The 21310-nt window shown below is 39.2% G+C and overlaps 1 protein-coding gene across 8 annotated transcripts in view; it reads left to right on the plus strand.

The window, feature by feature from the left end:
* The window catches only part of lrfn5a (leucine rich repeat and fibronectin type III domain containing 5a), a 123763-nt gene extending 102674 nt beyond the window's left edge, over positions 1-21089 (plus strand). For 7 of the 8 annotated variants that reach the window (XM_044167015.1, XM_044167014.1, XM_044167016.1 and 4 more), the window contains 2 exons: positions 17058-17331; positions 19124-21089. In XM_044167015.1, coding sequence (XP_044022950.1) covers positions 17058-17331; positions 19124-20074 — 1225 coding nt within the window. In that variant the 3' untranslated portion in view covers positions 20075-21089. Of the gene's footprint in view, positions 1-372; positions 3405-17057; positions 17332-19123 lie in introns of those variants that run through there. The other variant, XM_044167021.1, reaches the window with a different exon arrangement.
* Positions 21090-21310: the final 221 nt, after the last annotated feature.

A 21310-nucleotide genomic window follows, 5' to 3' on the forward strand; every position in this document is an offset into this window, starting at 1 on the left:
ACTACAAGGGCTTTACAAGGGCGCTATAAGGGTACTACAAGGGCGCTATAAGGGCACAACAAGGGAATACAATGGCACTATAAGGGTACTACAAGGGCTTTACAAGGGCACTACAAGGGCCCCACAAGGGCTCTACAAGGGCACTACAAGGGTACTACAAGGGCACTATAAGGGAGCTACAAAGTATATAAAAAAAGTATATAAAAATCTATTAAATGATCAAATGTGTGAAGTATTCAGAATTTGTTAAATTTGCATAACTTTTTTAGTAAATGTTTCCTTGTAAAAAAAACTGAAATCATGGTAATGTTGAAGACTATTGTCTTGGCAATGTTTTGACTATTTGTCATTGTTTATTACATTACGGCACAGACAGATTAAACCAACATGGAGATGAAACCGGGATTGAGAGCAAAAATGCCGACAAACTGCGACGTGAGAAACTTCATGATCCTCAGTTGAACCCGGCAAAACATCTCAGCTCACTCTATCTGCTGATTCACCAGGATGGCCTTGACAGGGAAAGCTCTGCTGGTCCTTCTTGACTTTTGCCATTTGCTCAGGATTACACAGATTAGATCGATCTCGTAGGGAATGATTGTTATTTGAGCTAAATATTTACTCCAGCAAAATGGGGGAGAGGGAATTAACAAACACACAGGGCTTTCGTAGGGAAATCTGCCAGTATTATCTGCCTTTCATATCACCACTAATCCTCATACATACTTCATCAGTGTGCATCATCATTAAGAAGTGAGGGAGCATTGAGATTGACCGTCTGGGTCATGATAATGACAGTGCTCTAGGTTGTTATGAAATTAATCTCTGAAGACAGATTTTTTAATTTTTCTATGAGCCATGAATTTGTGAACCTTGATCTCTTACAGACTTTATCTCTCTGTGACTCCACCAATATATCAATCACAAACAGAGATCATTCATAGAAGAATCTGCTGGCATTACCTGCCTTGCATATTGTTGGTCGTAATCTCTGTACATAATTCATCAGCACTTAAACTCATTCAGAGAATGCATCATTCATTTGAGAGATGGCGCCGATAGTCTGTCTCCCAAAGATAACGTCATAGCTTTTCACATCAAGATAGCTGCTTTACCTCTTTATCCATCTCTTGCTCCGCTGCTGTTTTATTCACAAAAGCACACCAAAGCTTTTGTGCATTTGTAGGATTGTCATCCTAAAAAAGGCTGCGTTTATACTTTTAGCCCAAGACTTTAAAATACTTGTTGTAAAGTATTAAGTTGGAGAGCATGACGGCCACAACAACAAACAGCTTCCTGTGGGGGCATGGAGGAGGAGGGATTAGACAGCCTTTCACCACCCACCCCGGTCCTTACTCGCTCTGTCACGTCACTCAAAGTCTTTCTTTTTTCCTGTCTTTTTATCCTCCCCTCTTCCTCTTGCTGTCCCTTCCTCTTTTTTTCCAATATTAAGCGCTGAAGTCATTTGTGTTTCTCCTTGTTATTTTGCAGCTCTCTTGTCTTTAGATAGCGGATTGATTTCCATTCAACACCTCTGCTGGCACAAAGCAGCAACCGATTGATTCTGTTTTTTCATTACCCAAACACAGAGAAGAAAGAGAAGTGGGACAGAGAGGGGGAAAGAGAATACAAAAGTGGGAAAAAGGGAAAGGACGAGTGGAAAACAGGGGAATGACATAGGGGAGAGAGTAGGAGGGAAAGGGAATGACAGACAAGGGAAGACTGGTCCTATTGTCACATACAGGGCACTTACTTTTCAGATTCAATGAGAGCATATTGATTTGGTGCACATTGACATTTCTGCGCTTTACTCCCCACCTGCTCAACATAATGCTCTTGGGTGTAGGGAGGGTTGCTGTATTTTTCCTTCATACTGTGAATCCAGCTCTCTGCGTAAACCGATGGGCAAGTGAGTGATAGTTTAAAGCTTTTGCAGGCATATCCGCCCGGTTATGGTAAACTCCTGGACATTCAATATGCTGCACATCTGAAATGTAATAGCTTTAATACTTGATTCTGTATTGATCCCTGCAGGGAAACCCCACCCACTGCTTCTTCCAGTGGGAGGTCAGGGTCAGCTGCAGAACAGCACTCCTGGAGCTGACAGGGATTCCGTGTCTTGCTCAAGGACACTTGATGTTTACTGATACAGTACGGGTGTTTAAACGCCAGTCCTTCTGCTTAAGTATTGAATTTATATTCCGGAGCCAGGCCTGCTGCCCAGTCATTCACAATAGTAAACTCCCTCACAAACAACAAATGTATATAATCAATTTCTCAATACCATAATCAGTATTTTCCTTGTGATTATTATTAAGAAGAGTGAAGAATAGCTGGACAATTTATAATTTTTATATCAAAATAGCAATTTGAAAAAGAGCATTTTTCTTACCACAAAAGCCACGATTTTAATTAGAACTTACAAAATGAACGGTGTCTAAACAACCTGCAGCAAGTGAAAGCTAAAGGTAATGTTTAAGGTAATGTTAATTGTGTGAGTTGGTGAAACAGTAAAATACGAAATCGTGGCTGCTGTCTGGTTAATATGCTCCCTGTATGCCAGTGTTTTTTCAAATTTACACTTAGCCAAAGATGGTTTTGGAGAAAAAGAAACACCACTCTGTATCATTTGTGATGTTTGAAAAAATAATGTGTGGGTTATGTCTTTTTACTGTTCATAAAAAACTAACAGTGTGGCAAGTTTTCTTCCACATCTTAGTAGTTGTGGAGTGTATGACAGACAGCTGAACACATGAAATGCTGTCACCAGAGTATTCCAGTTCACCCCAAAATTTTAAATACATATTTTTCCTCACACCAAAACAATCAAGATATACGAGCATACATTTACAAACTACAGAGAAAGTCCAAAAATAGAAGGGAAAAAACAATTAAAGCATCTTTTACGGTCCAATCTTCAGACCATCATTGTCTACAACAAAAGTCATAAATCACTGTCAAAAAAATACTATGGAGCTCTGGAAAAATCTGAATAAATACTAATTAAATAATCCATCTTGCCTTCTTTTCCAGGCTTTTGAGACAAAGTTAGTAAACTAAAACACATTGAAATTCAACAGCCATTCCAGTTTTTGCTCATCTTTACACCAGAATATTTCAGGGTTTTATCAAGCCATTTCATGGTACATTAACTCTCTTAAATCATCATAATTTGTACAGTGCAAAAGAAAATGGGACTCACTTTCCACTTCACCCAAATCACACAGTTCACACAATCAGTTTCCCTCCGAATATTTTTGAATCGACCAACCTCAGTGGCCAGAGAAAGAATACCAGCACTCAACTGTGCAGCTAAAGAGCTTTGGCTTTTAGATAAACGAGATATAACATATGACTCAGGGCCAAACTGTTGTTTAATATGCACAGATATCCTGAATTTTGGTTTTGGCAATATATTTTCGAACCATTTTTTCTCCGAACTTCAATAAAAGCTTACTTTTAATAAAGTAAACATTACAAAACAAATTCTTCCTGTAGATATACAGCATATACCCCTTCTCAATAATTTAGTAAAGCTCTTTTGGCCATGTAGAACTGTATGACTTACTCCGCATAAATACCTTGTTATTCATTCTATCCTCTGCCATTTTGATTAGACAATTCAACAGAGATTATAGTAAAGTTTACCAGTAATGTAATATCTTGAATGTGAGCTAAATTTAATTTTCTATTGAAAACTATCCAAGTTTATTTAGAAGTTGACTTTTATCTGAACCCTGGGAGGACCTCATCAACAAACAACTGAATATTCTTATTTTCATTATATTCCATTCATGTAGAATCAAGATGAATGATTTATACAAACCTTGTTTAAAACTATGGCCTGTAGTTTAATTTGAAATAAATGAAATAAAAATTGTGATCGCAATTAGATACTTTACTCAAATCGTTCAGTTCTAGTCCAAATTTCTTTGACTAAGTTGGGGATTTAGTTTTTCTGCATCATATTGGTAATGTCTTAACAAGGGAAATTTGAAATTGGTTTCCTTTCGGGACATTTTCCTGCACAAAATTTACTCCTCACACTTCCACTGTGGTCAAGGAAAAGTGAAATTGCAGTTTCCAATCTTTTTTTTCTGGGGACTCCTGTCTGTTAACCCAAAATTGACATCAGTTTAGCTAATTTTGTTCCGTCTTCAAGGCATTCATCCAGGCAACACATGCTCGTACCTAAAGACAGAGTAAGTCGATTATCAATGACTCCCAAAACGACATATACGACTCTTCTCCAAAACCACATATGACAGTTGGAAAGTACCAGCGACAGGCGTACGTTATGTAAGTCACATGACGTACGCTAAACACGTGATTAATGTTATGAAACGGTCGCAGTTTAGTTAGGTTTAGGCAACAAAACTACTTGTTTAGGTTAGGTTTAGGAAAAGATCATGGTTTGGGTAAAAAAAAGTTACTTAAGTAACGTAAGTCAACTACGTAAAAGCAAAAGCTGTAAATATGTAGCTTGTATTACATGGCTACCAAAAGAAACATGCTTTATATTTGGCTAATGCTGTTCATCTATCTGCTGAGAAATTTGAAAACCTTGGATGTCTCTTTTTCTCTTCTCTTTTCCTTCTCAAATGCAAACTGTAAGAAGCTAAATTGAGTCATCCACACAGCCCTTATCTCAGCCTTGGCTTTTACACATGACCTATCACGGCAGAAGCGGCACATGCAGTCTTTTTCCTTTACACCTCGCTGATTTTATTGAACAATTCACAGCCATGTCGATGTTGATAGTAAAACTCACCGCCGGCATCGACAACAACCATAAAACGGCCACAAAGTAGAATGTGCTCTTATTCAGATGTAGAGCCAATTATTGCCCTTAATTAAGAGTTTGGATGAATGCAAGCCATTTTGGTATTAAAGAAAGAATGACTACGCAAATTATAGGCTGAATAGATGTATTGTTTAGTCGATGAATAGGTTAAACAATGATGATGGTAAAAAGGCTGTTAAAGATGTGAGTGCCCTGAACAGAGAAAGAAAGATAGATAAAATACTGCTTTCTAATAAGATATAGTTAATAAACATTTTACATTATATTGGTATGTATTCATTCTTTTTAGATCAATAACAAGCTATTAATACGGTACCGCCATTTCTTGTCACATCTCTTGTCACAGGTTGTATGTCTTTGAGTCGTGAGCAGGTCAAATGAAGAGTGATTTTCGCTTCCCAGATTGTTTTACTAGGGGAGGTAGAATTATACAGTACTGTATTTCACAAGAATGAAGCACATTTAAATCTGAAAAATAAACAGTTACATTTACATAAACATTTCTGATTTCCTACTCTGTCAACCCCTTAGATTCATCTTGACCTCTTGTGAGAATCCCGACCCCCAGGTTGGGAACCACTGGTCTAGATGGTATTTCAAAGTCCTATCAACACTGCTAGGAATAAAATTCTGGAGAAGAAATGCTGTAGCCTATATTTATTCAGGATTTTGTTGGTCAAAAAGTAGTCAAATGTAAACATTTTGCATCTAAAATCTTGGAATCAGCTCATAAAATGTCCTCTATGTGTAAATTTTTAAGAGGTTTAATTTGTCACATGCTTATTCAATATGTGCAGTCAAATGCAGGGAGGCATACTCTTAGTATGCAATATTAATTATTCAAAGACAAATATTTTAAATACATGTAATATGAGTATTAAATATTAGACTGTACATTGGACTGTGTGTAAATGGGCTGTACAATTTTTCAGTATATAAAAAATGCCAAATGTACACACGTCCTCAATGATAGCTATGGTCCTGGCTAAAATATATGACAATGGAAAATCCCATTTCGGAGTTCATCTTGTACCTCTAAACAACTAAAAGTGATGAGGATCATAGGGAGCAGGATGTTTCATAAGGAATGAGAACGTTGGCAGTATAGCTAGGAGCTAAGCCACACTGAGCTTTGAAAATTAATCAATAAAAATTCTGTTTGCCATGCATATATCCATAAACACAAGCCCTAGAAAAATGGTTCATTTGAGTCTTAGGTAGAATATAGTTCATCCACTATAGGCCTGCAGACATAAAGGCCTCAAAATATCTGCCAAATCTAAGGTTGTATTGTCTTTCACAGGACACAACTCTACTTTGTCATTCATTAAGTTACTGAAAAACACACACAAAACCCATTCTGCCTCTTCCCTAGTCCTCATATGCTCTGCCCGTTGTTGTGTTTTTGTTTTTTTTCCTCTATGTTCTTTCAGCGGTTGTTTTCCACTCCAGCAGATCCATCGAGCTACAGGGGCTGGTTGCCATTTGCCAAAAAAACTACACATCAAGCAAATTGTGTGGCAAGTTTTTTTTATGAGGCTATACAACAGTGGGTGTGGGATGAACCCAGGCTTTTAAAAAGGCATACTCTCTCTCTCTCTCTTCAGCTCTGTCTCTCACTAGGAAGTAGTTTATCCTTGCCAATGGTCCCTGCAGCCCAGGTATAACACCTTGCTCAGCTGTGCTTAAGCCGTAAAAAAACATCCGCCTTCATCTCGCCATAATGTTCCAATTCTGATTTTATACCATCATAAACATATCGCGAGCCTAACGTAACAGTGTTATTGTTTTGAGTAGTCTATGGGGTTTTAAATGCGGACAAGTAGTAAAGAGGGAACTACCACAAGAGTAAGGATGATTCTGAAGGGAAGGAGGAGTGGTAAAAGGCAGCAAAGGAAGCAAGGAAGGAAGGGGGGATAGAAGGAGACAAACAGAACATAAAGAACATTTATGTGACTGTTCAATCAGATGAGGGGAAATGAAAGGGTGGACATGTGGAACGGAGGGAAAAAAGGAAAAAAACAGTGAAAGGAAGAGAGGATGGAGGACAGGACGACAAGGTGAACGCAAGGGAGGAAGGAATAGAAAAGAGCATAAGGTAGTAAGTAGTACGTTTAGAAGGAAGGGTATAATAAAAGAAGAAATGGAAATGTAGGATGAAAGATAGTAACAATAGGAGGAAGGATGGGAAGAAGTAAGAAGAAATAGATAAATTGGAAAGAAAGGGGGAAATAAGAATCAAGAGGAAGAGTGAAAAGAAGGAATGGTTAGGAGGGAATGACACACAAAAACACAAACCGGACGGCAGGAAAAGTGAGCAATGAAAAAATGAGAGAGGGTTGAGGAATAAGAGAAAAGCATGGAAAGAAGAAAGATGGGAGAGAGGTAGGAAGGAAGGAATAGAAAGAAAGCCAGAAAAATGAATAAAAATAGTAATTACATAAGAAAAAGAAAAAACATAATGGGAGATTAAAAACAACAGGCTTAAAAACAAGTAAGAATGGAAAAGTGAAGAAACGACAGTATGGAGGGAGACAGTATGGAAGGAACCAACCACAGCATTAAAGTGAAATGTAGATGACTCAGTTAAACTGGAGGAATGGAGCTGAGCTGGGCAGATGGAGGTCTACAACCAGCTACAGGGTTGAAACGTCTTACCCGCATCTGGGACAGCCTTCGTTGCATGGCACTTTGACATCTACTCTGCTGTGCTTGTTTGCACTGAGCTCAGCAGTAATGAGATCTTTCTATGTGTGGAGCCTTTTTTTTTTGGAAGTAGGAATTGACAAAAGTGAAAACTAGGACCTCTGCTGTTTGCCTTTATTGAAGAGAAGAACACAGACTTGTTGACATATTTGACAAATAATTTACTGACTTGTAATGATTAATTCCACGCATTAATTGCATGCATGCTTTACCATACTTGTCATCAAGTATATATTTTTAAAACAAAACCTTCCAATCACTTTAAATTTCGTAATTAACAACGTTCAAATGAAGCTGTTGTCACAGTCTGTTTCGGCACGAGTTTAAATGGAGGCAGCAGTGTTGTCCTTTTCTGTTATACATACTTGTAAATTGTGTACATTACTTCAAATCAAATACAACTTTCTTTAAACATGCATTCATTGATTTTTTTGGCCACTTGGGGGCAGCACAATGAAATGTCAACACAACACTGACACATTTTCATCTTATCAAGTTGATATCAAGCGGCAACCTCTGAGGCTGAAAAATGAAGCCAACGCGGAAGTGCCAAAAATTGCAGTTTATTGAACGGCCACTTGAGGCTGGCTCCAGTGGCCGCTTGAATGACTTGGTGACTAGGTGGTTCAGTAACCAGGCTTCATTCGGCCCGCCTCAGCTCCACTGCTTTGCCCATTTTTAGATTAGCTGGAGTCAGGGACTGCCAACCGTTGCCAGATGGCAATGGTCAGAGCCTCCAGGTGCGCCCACCTTGAGCTTCACAACGACTCTTCAGAAACCTATGGGTGACGTCACGGACACTACGTCCATGTTTTATACAGTCTATGCTTGATATGTTAGTAAGAAGCTGCCTATTTACATATCCAGCAGACACGGAGCCACATTAACATTCATTTTGAGTCATGTTTCTGTCCACCTGGCAGATGTAAATGTTTCGGTCTTCACTTAATCCTGAAGGAAATATTTGTCTCTTTAGCTGTTAATTTCTCTGCTATGTTCACCAGATAGTGGCTAACTTTATCTGTCTGCTGTTTGATGCTGGGCAGTAGCGTACTATGGATTTAGCTGCCTGCTTGGAAACAAGGTTGATGAGGGCGGTGAGAGTGAACCAAAACAGTAAAGTTGTGGGCCGAAAAACCAAAACAAGCAGCTTTCAGACACTAAAATGCCCTGTAAAGATGAGGGGGACTGCAGAGTTGGTTGATAATTTTCTGTGGGTTCCACACTACAAGCGACAACTTTCACATTAAACACAACCATTTCATCCATTGTTCAAATATTGACTGGAGCATCTTTAAGTTTTTACTTTTCTGTGTAACGAAAAGTGTTTTGATTGCAGATTTCAGTTGCTAAAGCTCAGTTTGATCTGCAGCGCTAGGCATCTTACCCCTAAGAGGAATTGGATATTCATTAAACTCATTTCAAAATTATAATTTGTTTCATTAGATCTTTTATTCATGCTTTTACTTTCTGGAAGCAGTAATTCATTATACCACAATTTCCCAAAAATGGCAACTGTAAGATCTCACCTTGAAAGATTCTAATATTAACTGATAAGGGAAAACAAATAGCGCTGATGTTTGATTTTCTTGCCATCTGTTTTCACTGATAAGAGAGCAGTTCTTAAACGGTGAGGGTAATTGAGGTGATTGAGGTGGCAAGGTGTTTCAATTGGAACTGTAATTGACTATAATTAAAATAGTAATTTCTTACACTGTTCATTGATAGGCAAAATATTGTAATCTTCTGAGTAGGTTTTTACCACCAGTGTGAACTGTTCTACTTCATTGCTATATTAATAAAACTGTGGAATCATTGCTAGACCATGAACTAGGTGGCTTATATTTACTTTTTCAGCAACTGTTCTTCATGAGTCTGACTTTGAACAGGGTTTAATGAATAAAAATGGATAGGGAGGTGTTAGCAAAGCCCACCTGACCTGGGCTCAAAATCCCCGTTCCACCTCTGACTACAAGCTGTGTGGGTGCTTGTTAACCATTAGCTCTGGCATCAGGGGCATTATGCATGGTAAAACAGAGATAAGAAGCTAGCTTCTGCAATGTTTTCTGTCTGCCTGAGAGACTCAGACCTATTAGCATGGCATTGTGCCATCTGCTGTATAAGCCACATTAGCTTTGAGGTCAACAGTAATGTGGCAGGAGTTGAACCACCATTAATCCTCTTCTCTTTCTGCTTAGAAACCAGTTATTATTAACTGGTTTGATTGACCTCATGTGCCTTACAGTGTGGTGTGTTGTCATGTGAGATTGTTTGCTTAATTGCTAAGAAAATTGACATGGAAAAATCTTGTAGAATAGGAAAGCAATTAATCATGAAAATGTCATGTTAACATTTAGTGTTTGCATTATATAGCTAATAGCAAAAAGAAGCATGCAAGAAAATGAGGATAACACATGTTTGAAAAGTGCAGTGTAAAGAAAAGTTTTTTTAAATTGCTTTGCGTGCTATTTTGTTGGTTTATCTGACAAAGTTTTCCATGTTTCAGGCTATTTAATTTAGACTAGCTGGCACTACGGTTGCATGGGAGGCTTTAGCCAGAAGCACTGAATACCATTTTCTGAAATAATTGGACAACCTACTTTTAGATATCTGTGACCCACATTTTGGTCCCATCCCTGTTTGGGCAACAGTGCTGTGCAATTTTACAGTGTTTTTTCTGTTCAAACACTTCTTAGAGAGTGTGTGGTGGTAATATACTACAGGAGCCCACTGATATATGTACTATTTTACTTTCTTCTTTTACTTTTACCAAGAACATTTAACAGCTGAAAAAGCTTTATTATCAGGGTTTTGGTGTGATGTCATTTTAAAACAAAAGTAGATTTTATAATGAAAATGTTTCAATGTTGCTTTAAGTTTTGTACAAATGTATTGTCTTTAAAAGAGCACTTTGTTTAAATGTCCTCTTAAAGGAATAGTTCAACATTTTGGGTAATACGCTTATTGTCAAGACATAACTCTAACTCTCGTGTCTGTATGGAAAGTACGAAGGTACCACCAGCAGCCAGTTAGCTTAGCTTAAGCTAAGCTAACCAAAAACCCAGACTCCAGGAAGTTACTAAGCCTGGCCAAGAAATAGTCCAAGACATAACCCTCGATAAAACGTGTTGTTTTTACAGTTTGTTTTTTGTACAGATTAAACAAATGAGATATAACGTGTTAATTATTGAGCTTTAGAGGTGTTAGATAGATTTTGTTACCTTTCAGCCCAGCTGCTAGCTGTTTCCCCTTGTTGTCTTGATGCTAAGTTAAGATAACCAGCTGCTGGTGGTGGCTTGTCATTTACCACACAGACATGAGAGGTATCCATCTTCTCATCTAACTCTCTGCAAGAAAGCAAATAAACGTATTTCCCAAAATGTCGAACTATTCCTTTAAGTCAGTCAAAAGCATACAGTAGACCTGTGAATGTAAATCTTGATATGACATGATGTTAAGAAGTTCACAAGTGAAACCAAGTGTAATGCTAGTTACACAGTTGGTCAGGTGTGAGTCTCAGAAAACTCAGAAATGTCACACAATACATGAAAATTTAATTCAGATCACCAAAAATGTTTTAAAAAGTGGTCAACTTCCAAGCCCCTTATGAAATGCAAAAACAATATTACAGCTACATGAAATTACTAATGAACTAACCCAGAGCAGTGAATGTCATTTAAAAACATTGGAAGTTGTTGTCACACATGGTCTGACTGGGCTCCGCTGCTAGGGGAACTACAGCTGAGTTATTAGAAGCCCTGGCCCCTTATCGCACAGCTCCAGCTCGACGTGGAAGCCCTGGTCTTGTGTGTTGAATCATTGCCATGAATGCCTTTTTTTCTCCTCTTGGAATAATGCATGTTTGTGGCCTGTAGGCTTTGTCCAGTGTTTAATCAAGTGAAATGGCCTGAAATAGAACAATCTGGTATCATAGTTCACTGTTCTGTGCATGGAGGCAAGCATTTGTCCTGAGTCAAAAAGATGAGAGCAACTAATGGAGATCACATTGTCCTCCTGGCTTTGTCCTGGCTGGAGTGAGAAAAGCTCGAGTTGATTAACACGCACACAAACACATGCGCACTCACATCCGTGCACACGCATACACAATAAAGGCTTTACCAGCATGTAGTGCTGTATCAGTGATGAATGTTGGCAGAAAGCCAGACACAGTGAGAGCCACTGGGAAGAGGAGGCTGCCGTGGGAGAAGATTACTGTAATGGAACTCACACACATGCATGTACTGTACACACACACACACACACATAAACTGCAGACATATATAGACATAAGTACACACATGCATACTCATAGAGGAGCATCCATACAGACAATTTCTCTCGTGTAATGAAAGTGTAATGAAACCCAGAAACACACACACACACACACACACACACACACACAGGCGCCCTGGGCTGAGGGCTTGGCAGAGCAGAGTGGATAGATTAGTGTAATAGTGTCGGCCAAGGCAATCATCTGCCCACTGTAGGGCTTCAAATACTGGCAGCAAGATCCGGCTCAGACACAAAGAAATTAGCCACAATGAATGAGTCAGTTTGGATGAGTTCACAATGCTAACGGCTCACACAGTCAAGAAATAATCGTATGCAAAACAAAAAGAAGACCCACTGATATGCATGAAACATGCTTTTTGTGAACTCTGCATGCAGCGGAACAGGGTCCAAATATGCCAAAGTCATTATCAATATCTCGATTGTTCCTTGTATCTATGAATTATAAATGATGATAGCTTGGCTTACACATTAACAATGAAAACTAGCCATGCAAAGTGAGTTTCTTTGGCCAGAGCATCTGGATGGATGGATTTTGTTTAGAAACAGTCTAATTTGAGCTCTGTCCAGGAGGAGTCATGTAGCTAATGGCTTCTTGGAAGCAAATGTGTCTGAGGTGGAGAAAAGCGAGAATGTCATTTATTCATGTGGATACATGGCTAAGCAGCAAACAATCCCTCAAGCAAGGTACATAATTACTGTCCATTCAGTGTTTTTTGAATTACACACAGTTTTGGTTTTTAACTTGCCGTAACTTAATGTTACAGTTTTAAATCACAATTGTCTGCCTTCACTGTAAACAAAACTCACTAATCAATGTCAATCAATGACAAGGAAAGATTTATCAAACATATTAATTGTATCATTCCACTTATGGAGCTATAAAGATATTGATCGAGATAGATAATAGACAGCATTTTCTTTCATTGATGTGAGGAGAAGTTTTCTTGGTATACAAGTACAGCAGCGTTGTATTTCAATGATCTTTATGACTCTTTCCAAGCATAGTCATGTAACGTGGAGACAGCAGAGACAACACGTTTTGGAGATTTTGGACTGACATGTTAGACAGCACTCTCTATCATCAAAACATCAACTGAAGGAATATCTTTTGGAAGAATGGTGTCCAATTCCTCCAGTGGCATACGCCATCTTATTATCTAATTTTATTAAGTGGCTTTTTAACCAGTTTAAATTCTGTATGCAAAAAAACAAACAAAACAAAAACAAGCCTAGACATGAAATTTGTTGTTGATTGTGCCAAATATATTTAAGACATTAAGCGATGTGTTATATTATTCAGCAGGACTGCATAAAACCAAAAGCGCTATCAACAAGTACTGAAACATTTCATATAATATAACATTTAATATTCCTATAATGATTTAGCGCACAACTGATGGGTTTAAGACTTTATAGTCAGTTTAACATACTTATTATTCTTGTTTGTAATATAAACGTCAATTTAATATTTAAAAAAATTACAAACGTGGCGATTATTTATATAGGTTAAGAGTTCCTTCTTTTACACACAGTTATGGTTTAAGAAAATTCTCAGACTTTTAATGATGAATACAACATTTAAAACACATTGCGTTAGCTGAAAAAGCCTGAAAACAATGCTGTTTTTCTTAGTTCATACTAAGGTGATGTTTTGGAGATACATGGTTTTCACAGGACAGTGACTATACAGATACTCTGTTTTCAGTAGCAGTAAATAATACGTTCTGTTGTGGCTACTCAACCGTGAGATTATGATATCAGTATACTATTATAGGGAGGTCAGTCTGTGCAACTCTCCAGATAATGGGGAGAGATTTGTCTGCCAGTTGTTTGTCAAAGGTGCTGCTGCAACAGTCAAAGATGGACAGAGTAGGTGGAAAAGTCATAAAACACACCCACATCAGGATTGCCAGCACAAAGCTTAGAACACACATCACCGTGGCATTGTCAGCCAGCGCCGCCGTTTACTGCTGTGAAACCAGAATTTGTCACCCAGTTGTATGTTTTGATAACAACAGTTTCATATAGTTTTGCATGATGACAACAATCGAACTACCCTTGTTTTCCATATTAACCCAGATTTTCACCCAGATTACCAAGACAGAGTAGTTGGTTAAATTGGTTAAAAGTTGTTAAAAACATGTTTTTCACCTAGAATTTACTGTATGTCCCTTTAAAACTGTTCTATTATAAAGGAACACTCTTCAATGTATGCAAATCAAAGTGGTTTTATATGTATTATTATTATTATTATTAAAAAACAATAATATTGAGCCCCAGCAATACTAAAGCTGCGATTGTCCGGTCTGGGTGTCATGGAGTTAATATATCTTATTCAGACTACAAGCACTTACACCAAAGATACATACTGTAAGCATTTAGGAGGCTCAGCTGTGTGTGAGAGTGTGTTCTGTCACTTTTTAAGTGTGATTGCAGTATCACTTATGTGTATGTGCGTGCATCTACCATCTGCCTGTGTGTGTGCGTGTTTAGTAGCTAAGCTCTAACTCCTTTACTGTCGCAAATCATTAAAGAATCAAAAGGTGCAGGCATTCAGGGTAAAGAAATGTTCCAAAAATCCACTGTATATTCAGAACTGTTTACTCTCTCTCTGTTAAACACAGACACACACATACGTTTATATAAAAGCATATCCCAGAGACATACAATATTAATGAGCTAGTAAATAGGGGTCTCTGTTTGAGAGCATTTGAGTTTAAGCCTGCAAGAAAAAAATGAACCCAGAATGTGCAGGTCACGCAGAGTTATAAAACAAACACATTATTTTACGCAAAGATATTAATGCTTTGCTGGCTAATGTGACACACAACCACACACACCTTCATACACACAAATGAAGGCCAAGGCCGCCGAAATAATAGGGAAATTAATCTGTCTGTGTATGTATGCGTATACAAATGCAGCTGCTTGTATCTGAGCTTGTAGGTGCCGGTGACACTCGCTCCTATCATTAACCTGCACACTTCAATGTCACTTTATGTGTCCCAACACAGAAATAATGGCATTGTGAACGTGTGTGACCAAGGTTCACCACAATAGTGATGAAAACATCAAGAGAAGCAAAGGGGCGAACACTCATGGTCAGCCAACGTTCAGATGGTCCTATTAGTATTCATGGGGTTATATAGATGCTCTCACACACACACACACACACTCTTACAGCCTTGTGCTGCTATTCTACTGAGGGCACACTAATGACCTACTGCTACATTCATCCCCCAGCTCTTAATACTAACCATTAAACCTTAACATGTCTCCTAACCTTCACTTAACTCGAACTCTAAACCAGATACTTAACCTGGCCACAAAGCTCTTTGCTTCTCTCTGTGCGCACCAGACCACGAGCTGTGAACTAGCTGCCCTCTTCGGTTTTAATGAGGACTTTCATTAGCATTTTAATGAGTATATCCAGGAAAGCTGACAAACCCTTTAAATGAAGGACAAATGTGCAAATCCTCTAGTCAATGTGACAAGTGTCCAGTGAAGAATGATCAACTTCATCTCAAACTAGCAAAGTACCTTTCTGTTTATCTAAAAGAATATCCAGATTGTTTTTGATTGAAAACTGTTTCTGTTGCATGTTTTAAACCTGAAGAAAAAAGATTTAGTTCTAAAGTCCACCGTGCTTGGGTGGAACTCTGTTGCCAGTTTGCACACTGAAAAAGGGATCTGCCCGAAACACCCATGCAAAAATAAATCATTTAATTGGTCTCCTGTCCTGCTGATGACTTACTGTTTTTGAGGATTCAGCACCCAGCTATACACAGCGGAGCAGAGTGTATTGATTCTTAATCATTTCACTTCCCTGTTGAGTATTTTATTTTCATTTTTTAAATGTATTTCTACACGCCACTCTTCATGCAACAACATATTGCATTCTTTTTTTCCTGGTGTTATAGGCCTTTAGAAACAAAGCAGAGGTTACGTTTATTATGTAGGTTGTACAGAAAGAACACACAGAAAGCATATGTGTTAGCTATTGTCACATGCTGGAGTCCTTTTGACACGCTTGTCCCCTTACCGTTAGACAGGAGTTTAGCTAACACTTGTACTGAATGACAATGAATGCGTAGGGTTTCAGAGAGTTGTTTAAAGCAGCTATAATCACTATTTTTATATCAACAATGGATCACATGACCAGTTGTTTGTTGTTTGTGAAGATGTCACATGTAGTGACAAACCCACAGAGAATTATTACCAGACTTAGCTTTTTAGCGTCTTTTAGCTCATTGTTTTGGTTTTACAGCCTGCAACTTTTTAGTTTACTCTCACCATGCTCTTATGAGCTTTTATGATGCAGCAGGCAGCTGTTTTCAGCAAAAAAGTTCAAGAACCAAACAGCAAACAGACACAGTTAGTGACTAGCTGGTGAACAGAGTGGAGCATTTATCAGCTAAAGAGACAGATATTTCCTTCAGGAGCTTGTAAATACCAAAACATAGCTAAAAAGGAGAGTGATTATTGGACTTACATTCATCAGGAGGACACAAACATGACTCTAAATGAATGCTAATGTTGCTACGTATCCTAGCTTGGTGTGTAAATAGGCAACTGTTCATATGTTCACCACATCATCTGAAAAGCTCATACTATGTCAGTGTTGAACTTTTTTGTCGCCCCCAAGTGGCCAACACGTCAGTTATTGCAGGTTTAATATTTGTAAAGGGCAAATTACAGTGAATGAGAAGGTAGACTATCAGAGTGTTCTACTGTATAACTGTTGAGGGACACCACATTGGCTGTTCTAGGGCTTTAACTTTCTTTTGACCTTAGTCAAGCCATGAAAAATTCCCAGAACATAATGGTTGACAAGGGCAAATTCTCGTGATTCTTGACACTAGCCGAATGCCTTATGTCAGACTGTATAAATTAAAATGATTTGAGGAAATCCAGAAAAGCTGTTACAAATACATGACATGTGAGTATACATATTGTTTTTACATGATTGGTCCAAGTGGGAATCAAAACTATTGGAGTTTTACCTCTTTGGGCCTCAAACAGTTATTTATATGAAACCATCTGAGAAGTTTAGAGGGGAATGTCTCTGTGGGGGAAAGCTGGAACATCTGAAACACGAGAAGGGGTCCCATCCAAACCCGAACCTTACCAGTGCATTCCTCTACTTATTGTGCATTGTTCTTCCTCAAAGTGCAGCGTCTGTTGATGCTCTCAAAGATTAAACATTTGTATTTCCTGTCTCTCCCTCCCTCTCTGACCCTCTCTTTTGCCACAGAATGATCCCCCCATCAAGCAAGAACTTCCTGGTCAACAACCTGGCAGCAGGGACCCAGTACGACCTCTGCGTGCTGGCCATCTATGATGATGTCATCACCTCTCTGACAGCGACACGTGTGGTCGGCTGCGTGCAGTTCACCACCGAGTCTGAGTACATGAGGTGTCATTTTATGCAGTCTCAGTTCCTTGGTGGGACTATGATCATCATCATCGGAGGGATAATAGTGGCCTCTGTGCTCGTTTTCATCATTATCCTGATGATACGGTACAAGGTGGGTCTCTGCCTGTCTCTCTTAATCCACTCTGGCCAGAAAGCAGAGAGAGTAAGAGGAGAGAGCTTTTCATTATGTGGGAAGCTTGCCGTTATTTACATGGTGGCCGTATGCTAGCCTGGTCTAATTCTAATTAACTGACAAACACTCACATGACATTTTTGACCAGAGAGAGTATATCACAGCATCCAACCAAACTCTCACTGAGTCTATGTGTTTCTACATATCTCATTGACTTCTATGGAAGCCTGTTTCTGACAAGAAAAGAAAAAAGTAACAAAAAGGTTGGAATGATAAAAATCAAAAAATAGTAATGGTTTTTTGTGCAGTTTACCATAATTGCACAGTGATAGTGTAAGACTATGACTTTCTATACCATTTTGACTTACCATGAGTAATTTTATTTTTCTTTTAATCTCTTTTATTTCATTTTCATCATTGGGAATGGGCTTCCATACCTTCTAATGTAATACATTAGAAAATTCCAGCTTTACCTCACACTACAAGTTAGAGATGTTCAGCATGCAAAAGTATGGTAAATATAAAAAAAAATATAGTCAATGAAAAGATGTTAAAGCATCTGCACACTTACGTCATAAATTTAAAATGGCAGAAGTAGGTGGAGATGTTGCTCCTCAGGAATATCTGTTAAATGTTTTTATTCCAAACTAACATGACATGTAAGAAAAATTATTTTTCTACTAAATGCAGGCAGACTTTAAAGTGGCAATCTCGAAGATTTTCAGTTAAATAAATGTAAATGTTAAGTCACTATCTATCGCCAAATATGTTAACACAATGATGATTGAGGCTACGGCCCACTGATTAAATTATATGAAAGCCCGTGCATTTACAGTATTACGAACTGGGTGTCGGTGGTGACGTTCCTTGAAAAAATGCTGTATTAAGTTATTGCTATTAATGCAAACTGAACATTTCCTACTGCTGCAGCTTCACATTAAAAGCATTTAACTGGCAAAACACGAGTTGACTTTTATAATGAAGTAGTCACAGGAAATGCAATGTGTTTGTCAGTGAGCTTGACACTGACCGCTTTCGTTCATCAAAAATGCGTCAACAAAACATAATTGCAGGCTAACACTTCAATAGAGCATTTCTTCAATGAGAAAATTATAGACTTATAGAGCGCTGTCTATAACTACATTGCTTGAATGTATTAAACAACCAATTACATCACAGAAACAAATTACTAACTAACTTTTTGTATAATTTATTTATTGAAGTAGATCCTCTGTTTGCAGCCTATATAATTCCTGATCATTTTTCATGTTTCTAAATCACCTATTAAGGATTTTAAGCTTAAAGGGACAGCTCACCCCAAAATAATGTTTCCTCTTACCCGTAGTGCTATTTATCCATCTAGATTGTTTGGGTGTGAGTTGCCGAGTTTTGGAGATATCGGCCGTAGAGATGTCTGCATTTTTTGAATATAATGGGACTATATGGCACTCAGCTTGTGGTGCTCAAAGCGGCAAGAAAATACATTTGAAAAACTCAACAGCAATGTCTCCTTCCAGAAATCATGACCCGTTTTCTCGAGATGATCCACAGATTTGTTGTGAGCAGTGTCATGTAGGAACTATTGGTAGAAAGAAAATAGGTCCTACATGAAACTGCTCACAACAAATCTGGGATATAAGGGAATGTTTAAGCTCAACAGAAATAGTGACTTCATTAAATCATGATATTAAAAAAATACTGTAGTAATATGTTTTCAACATAATCAAGAAACAGAATCAACACCTCATTTCTGCCATCTGTTTTTTCTCAGGTGTGTAACCATGGTGAGGGTGGTAAAGGCGTTTCAATGTCAATGACCAACGTTCACTCACAGACCAATGGGCAGCAGTCACAGGGATGCACTGTGACTCCCAGCGCCTCTAAACATGGCTCAGTCGGATTAGACGACCTCTCAGCAGGCACGAAGAAAAGGAGCGGAGCAGTAGCAGGAGGAGGAGGAGGAGGAGGGGGCAAGGATACGATGACTCAGTCGTCCGAATCTTCCCTGCCTGACTGCTCCACCGCTACGTCAGTTCTCAGCCAGCCTTGGGCAGCCAGAAGCCCAACAGCTGGATCCGAGGAACGGGAGAAAGCTGGTGAAGAGAGAGGTCAAGCTGGCGTCTCGTCGCCCACCACCGGTTCACTAACTAAGCCGAAGCGGAAGCCCACGGCGAGTAAGCCGGGCTCGGCTTGCTCGAACACCTCGGCTGCTCCTGAAAATCTCCCCTCCTCCTCCCCTCGCCCTCCTTCCTCCTCCTCCTCCACCGCCTCCTCTGCTCTCCTCCCCTCTTCCATCCCTCTGGAGAACCTCAACACCAACCGCAACAACTCCACCGCTCTCAACCAAACCCCACCTCCCTTCGCCCCATCCACTTTCTCCAGCCCTCTTGCCACCCCGAGCCCCGTCCCCTCCATGCGATTTAGAGAGACGCCCATCCTGCGCAGGGCTCCTCGCGCCTCCACCTCTGCCTCCGTCAAGTACCAGACTCTCCCTGTGGAGGAGGGAGGGAGGAGCAGGGCGAGAAGGAGGTACTCACTCAGTGAGGGAGGCCCAAAGACTCACTCGTCCCATCAGGGAGGAGGAGGAGTGCCCAAATTAGGGCGTGTAATGCAGAACAAAAGGAGCCAATCGATGAGTGGGATGCTGCTCCCGAAAGACGGGGATGGAGACTCGGACAAAGGGCGGTGCGATTCGGACTGGATCTTAGAAAGCACAGTTTGAACTGGAACGAGACAGCAACCATGAAATAAACTTTGGTTGATTCATTATTGTTTATCTTTTGTATGAGTGTATGTGTGAGGTTCTGTGTGTGTGTGTTTGAATTTGTTTATAGGTGTATGAGTGAAGGCTAGGGTGTGTTTGTGAAAGTGTGTGTGTTGTTGACGTTTAGAATGTGCATTTTCGGTGTGTGTGTTCTTATGTTTATAGATGTGTGAGTTGATGTTTGTGTGTTTCTGGGTGAAAGTGTGACCATACATTTTCTTATTCAGCCTGTTTTTTTTTGTTTTTGTTTTTTTATCATTCTCATAATTTTTCTTTGTATTCAGTTTCCTGTTTTTCACTCGGTGTGTGGATAACTCGTAGCGTCCTCGAGTTGCCTCGTTGGTTCCACTCTATAGCACAAAAGAAAACAAGACAACGGGCTTGCCACGTCATTTCCCGATTCACTCTCACCTTATCTGAAAATACCACGAAAAGGGAATTATTAGAGGAAAAAAAGAGGAATAAAAAAACAATACAAGAACTGAAAAGCACACCATTGTTACGTTCACACGCCCACAGAAAGTGTGTGTCCATACCATGGAAGAGAAGAGCAGTCGGTGCCTTCTTTTGCACTCACAGACCCTCTGACAGATGACATAACCGGATTTAGGACTCCACCACACTCCACGAACGAGGGATTAGGACGGAAAGGACAAACAAAGGAAGGGAGAGATTTCACACATAGCCTTTCTTACTATTGAGGAGTACAGATGTTTCTTGACATGTAGACAGACACGAACTGAGACAAAAAGTAACAAACAGATGAAGACTTTAACGGACCTCTTATGAAATTGATATTTTTTAAAGGGAAGAATAAAAAAAAAAAGAACATAAAAACCCTGTGAGCTTTTCACTGACATTGGTATACTACAGCCTGTGTTGGTCACAAGCTCCCGGACAGCTTCTGTACAGAAAAAGACAACATGTACTGTGTTGTTATGTTGTGTAAAATAAAAAAGGGATAAAATGAAAACTGGAAATGTAAAACGTGTGTTTTATATACATATATGTTGAAAAGGATAATGCACTTCACTTGATGGTCGCCTTTCTGAGATTCTCACAGAATTACAGCAATAATGTCTCCAGCATCAGTTTCAGCTGAGATTGCTGCTTTCTACCAGGACAGACAATATTTATGGGGCGTCACAATCACTGTTCATCTGCCATCAGTGTTTGTGGCATCAGTTGTTCTTC

Source organism: Siniperca chuatsi, linkage group LG15, assembly GCF_020085105.1.
Source record: "Siniperca chuatsi isolate FFG_IHB_CAS linkage group LG15, ASM2008510v1, whole genome shotgun sequence".
NCBI lineage: Eukaryota > Metazoa > Chordata > Actinopteri > Centrarchiformes > Sinipercidae > Siniperca > Siniperca chuatsi.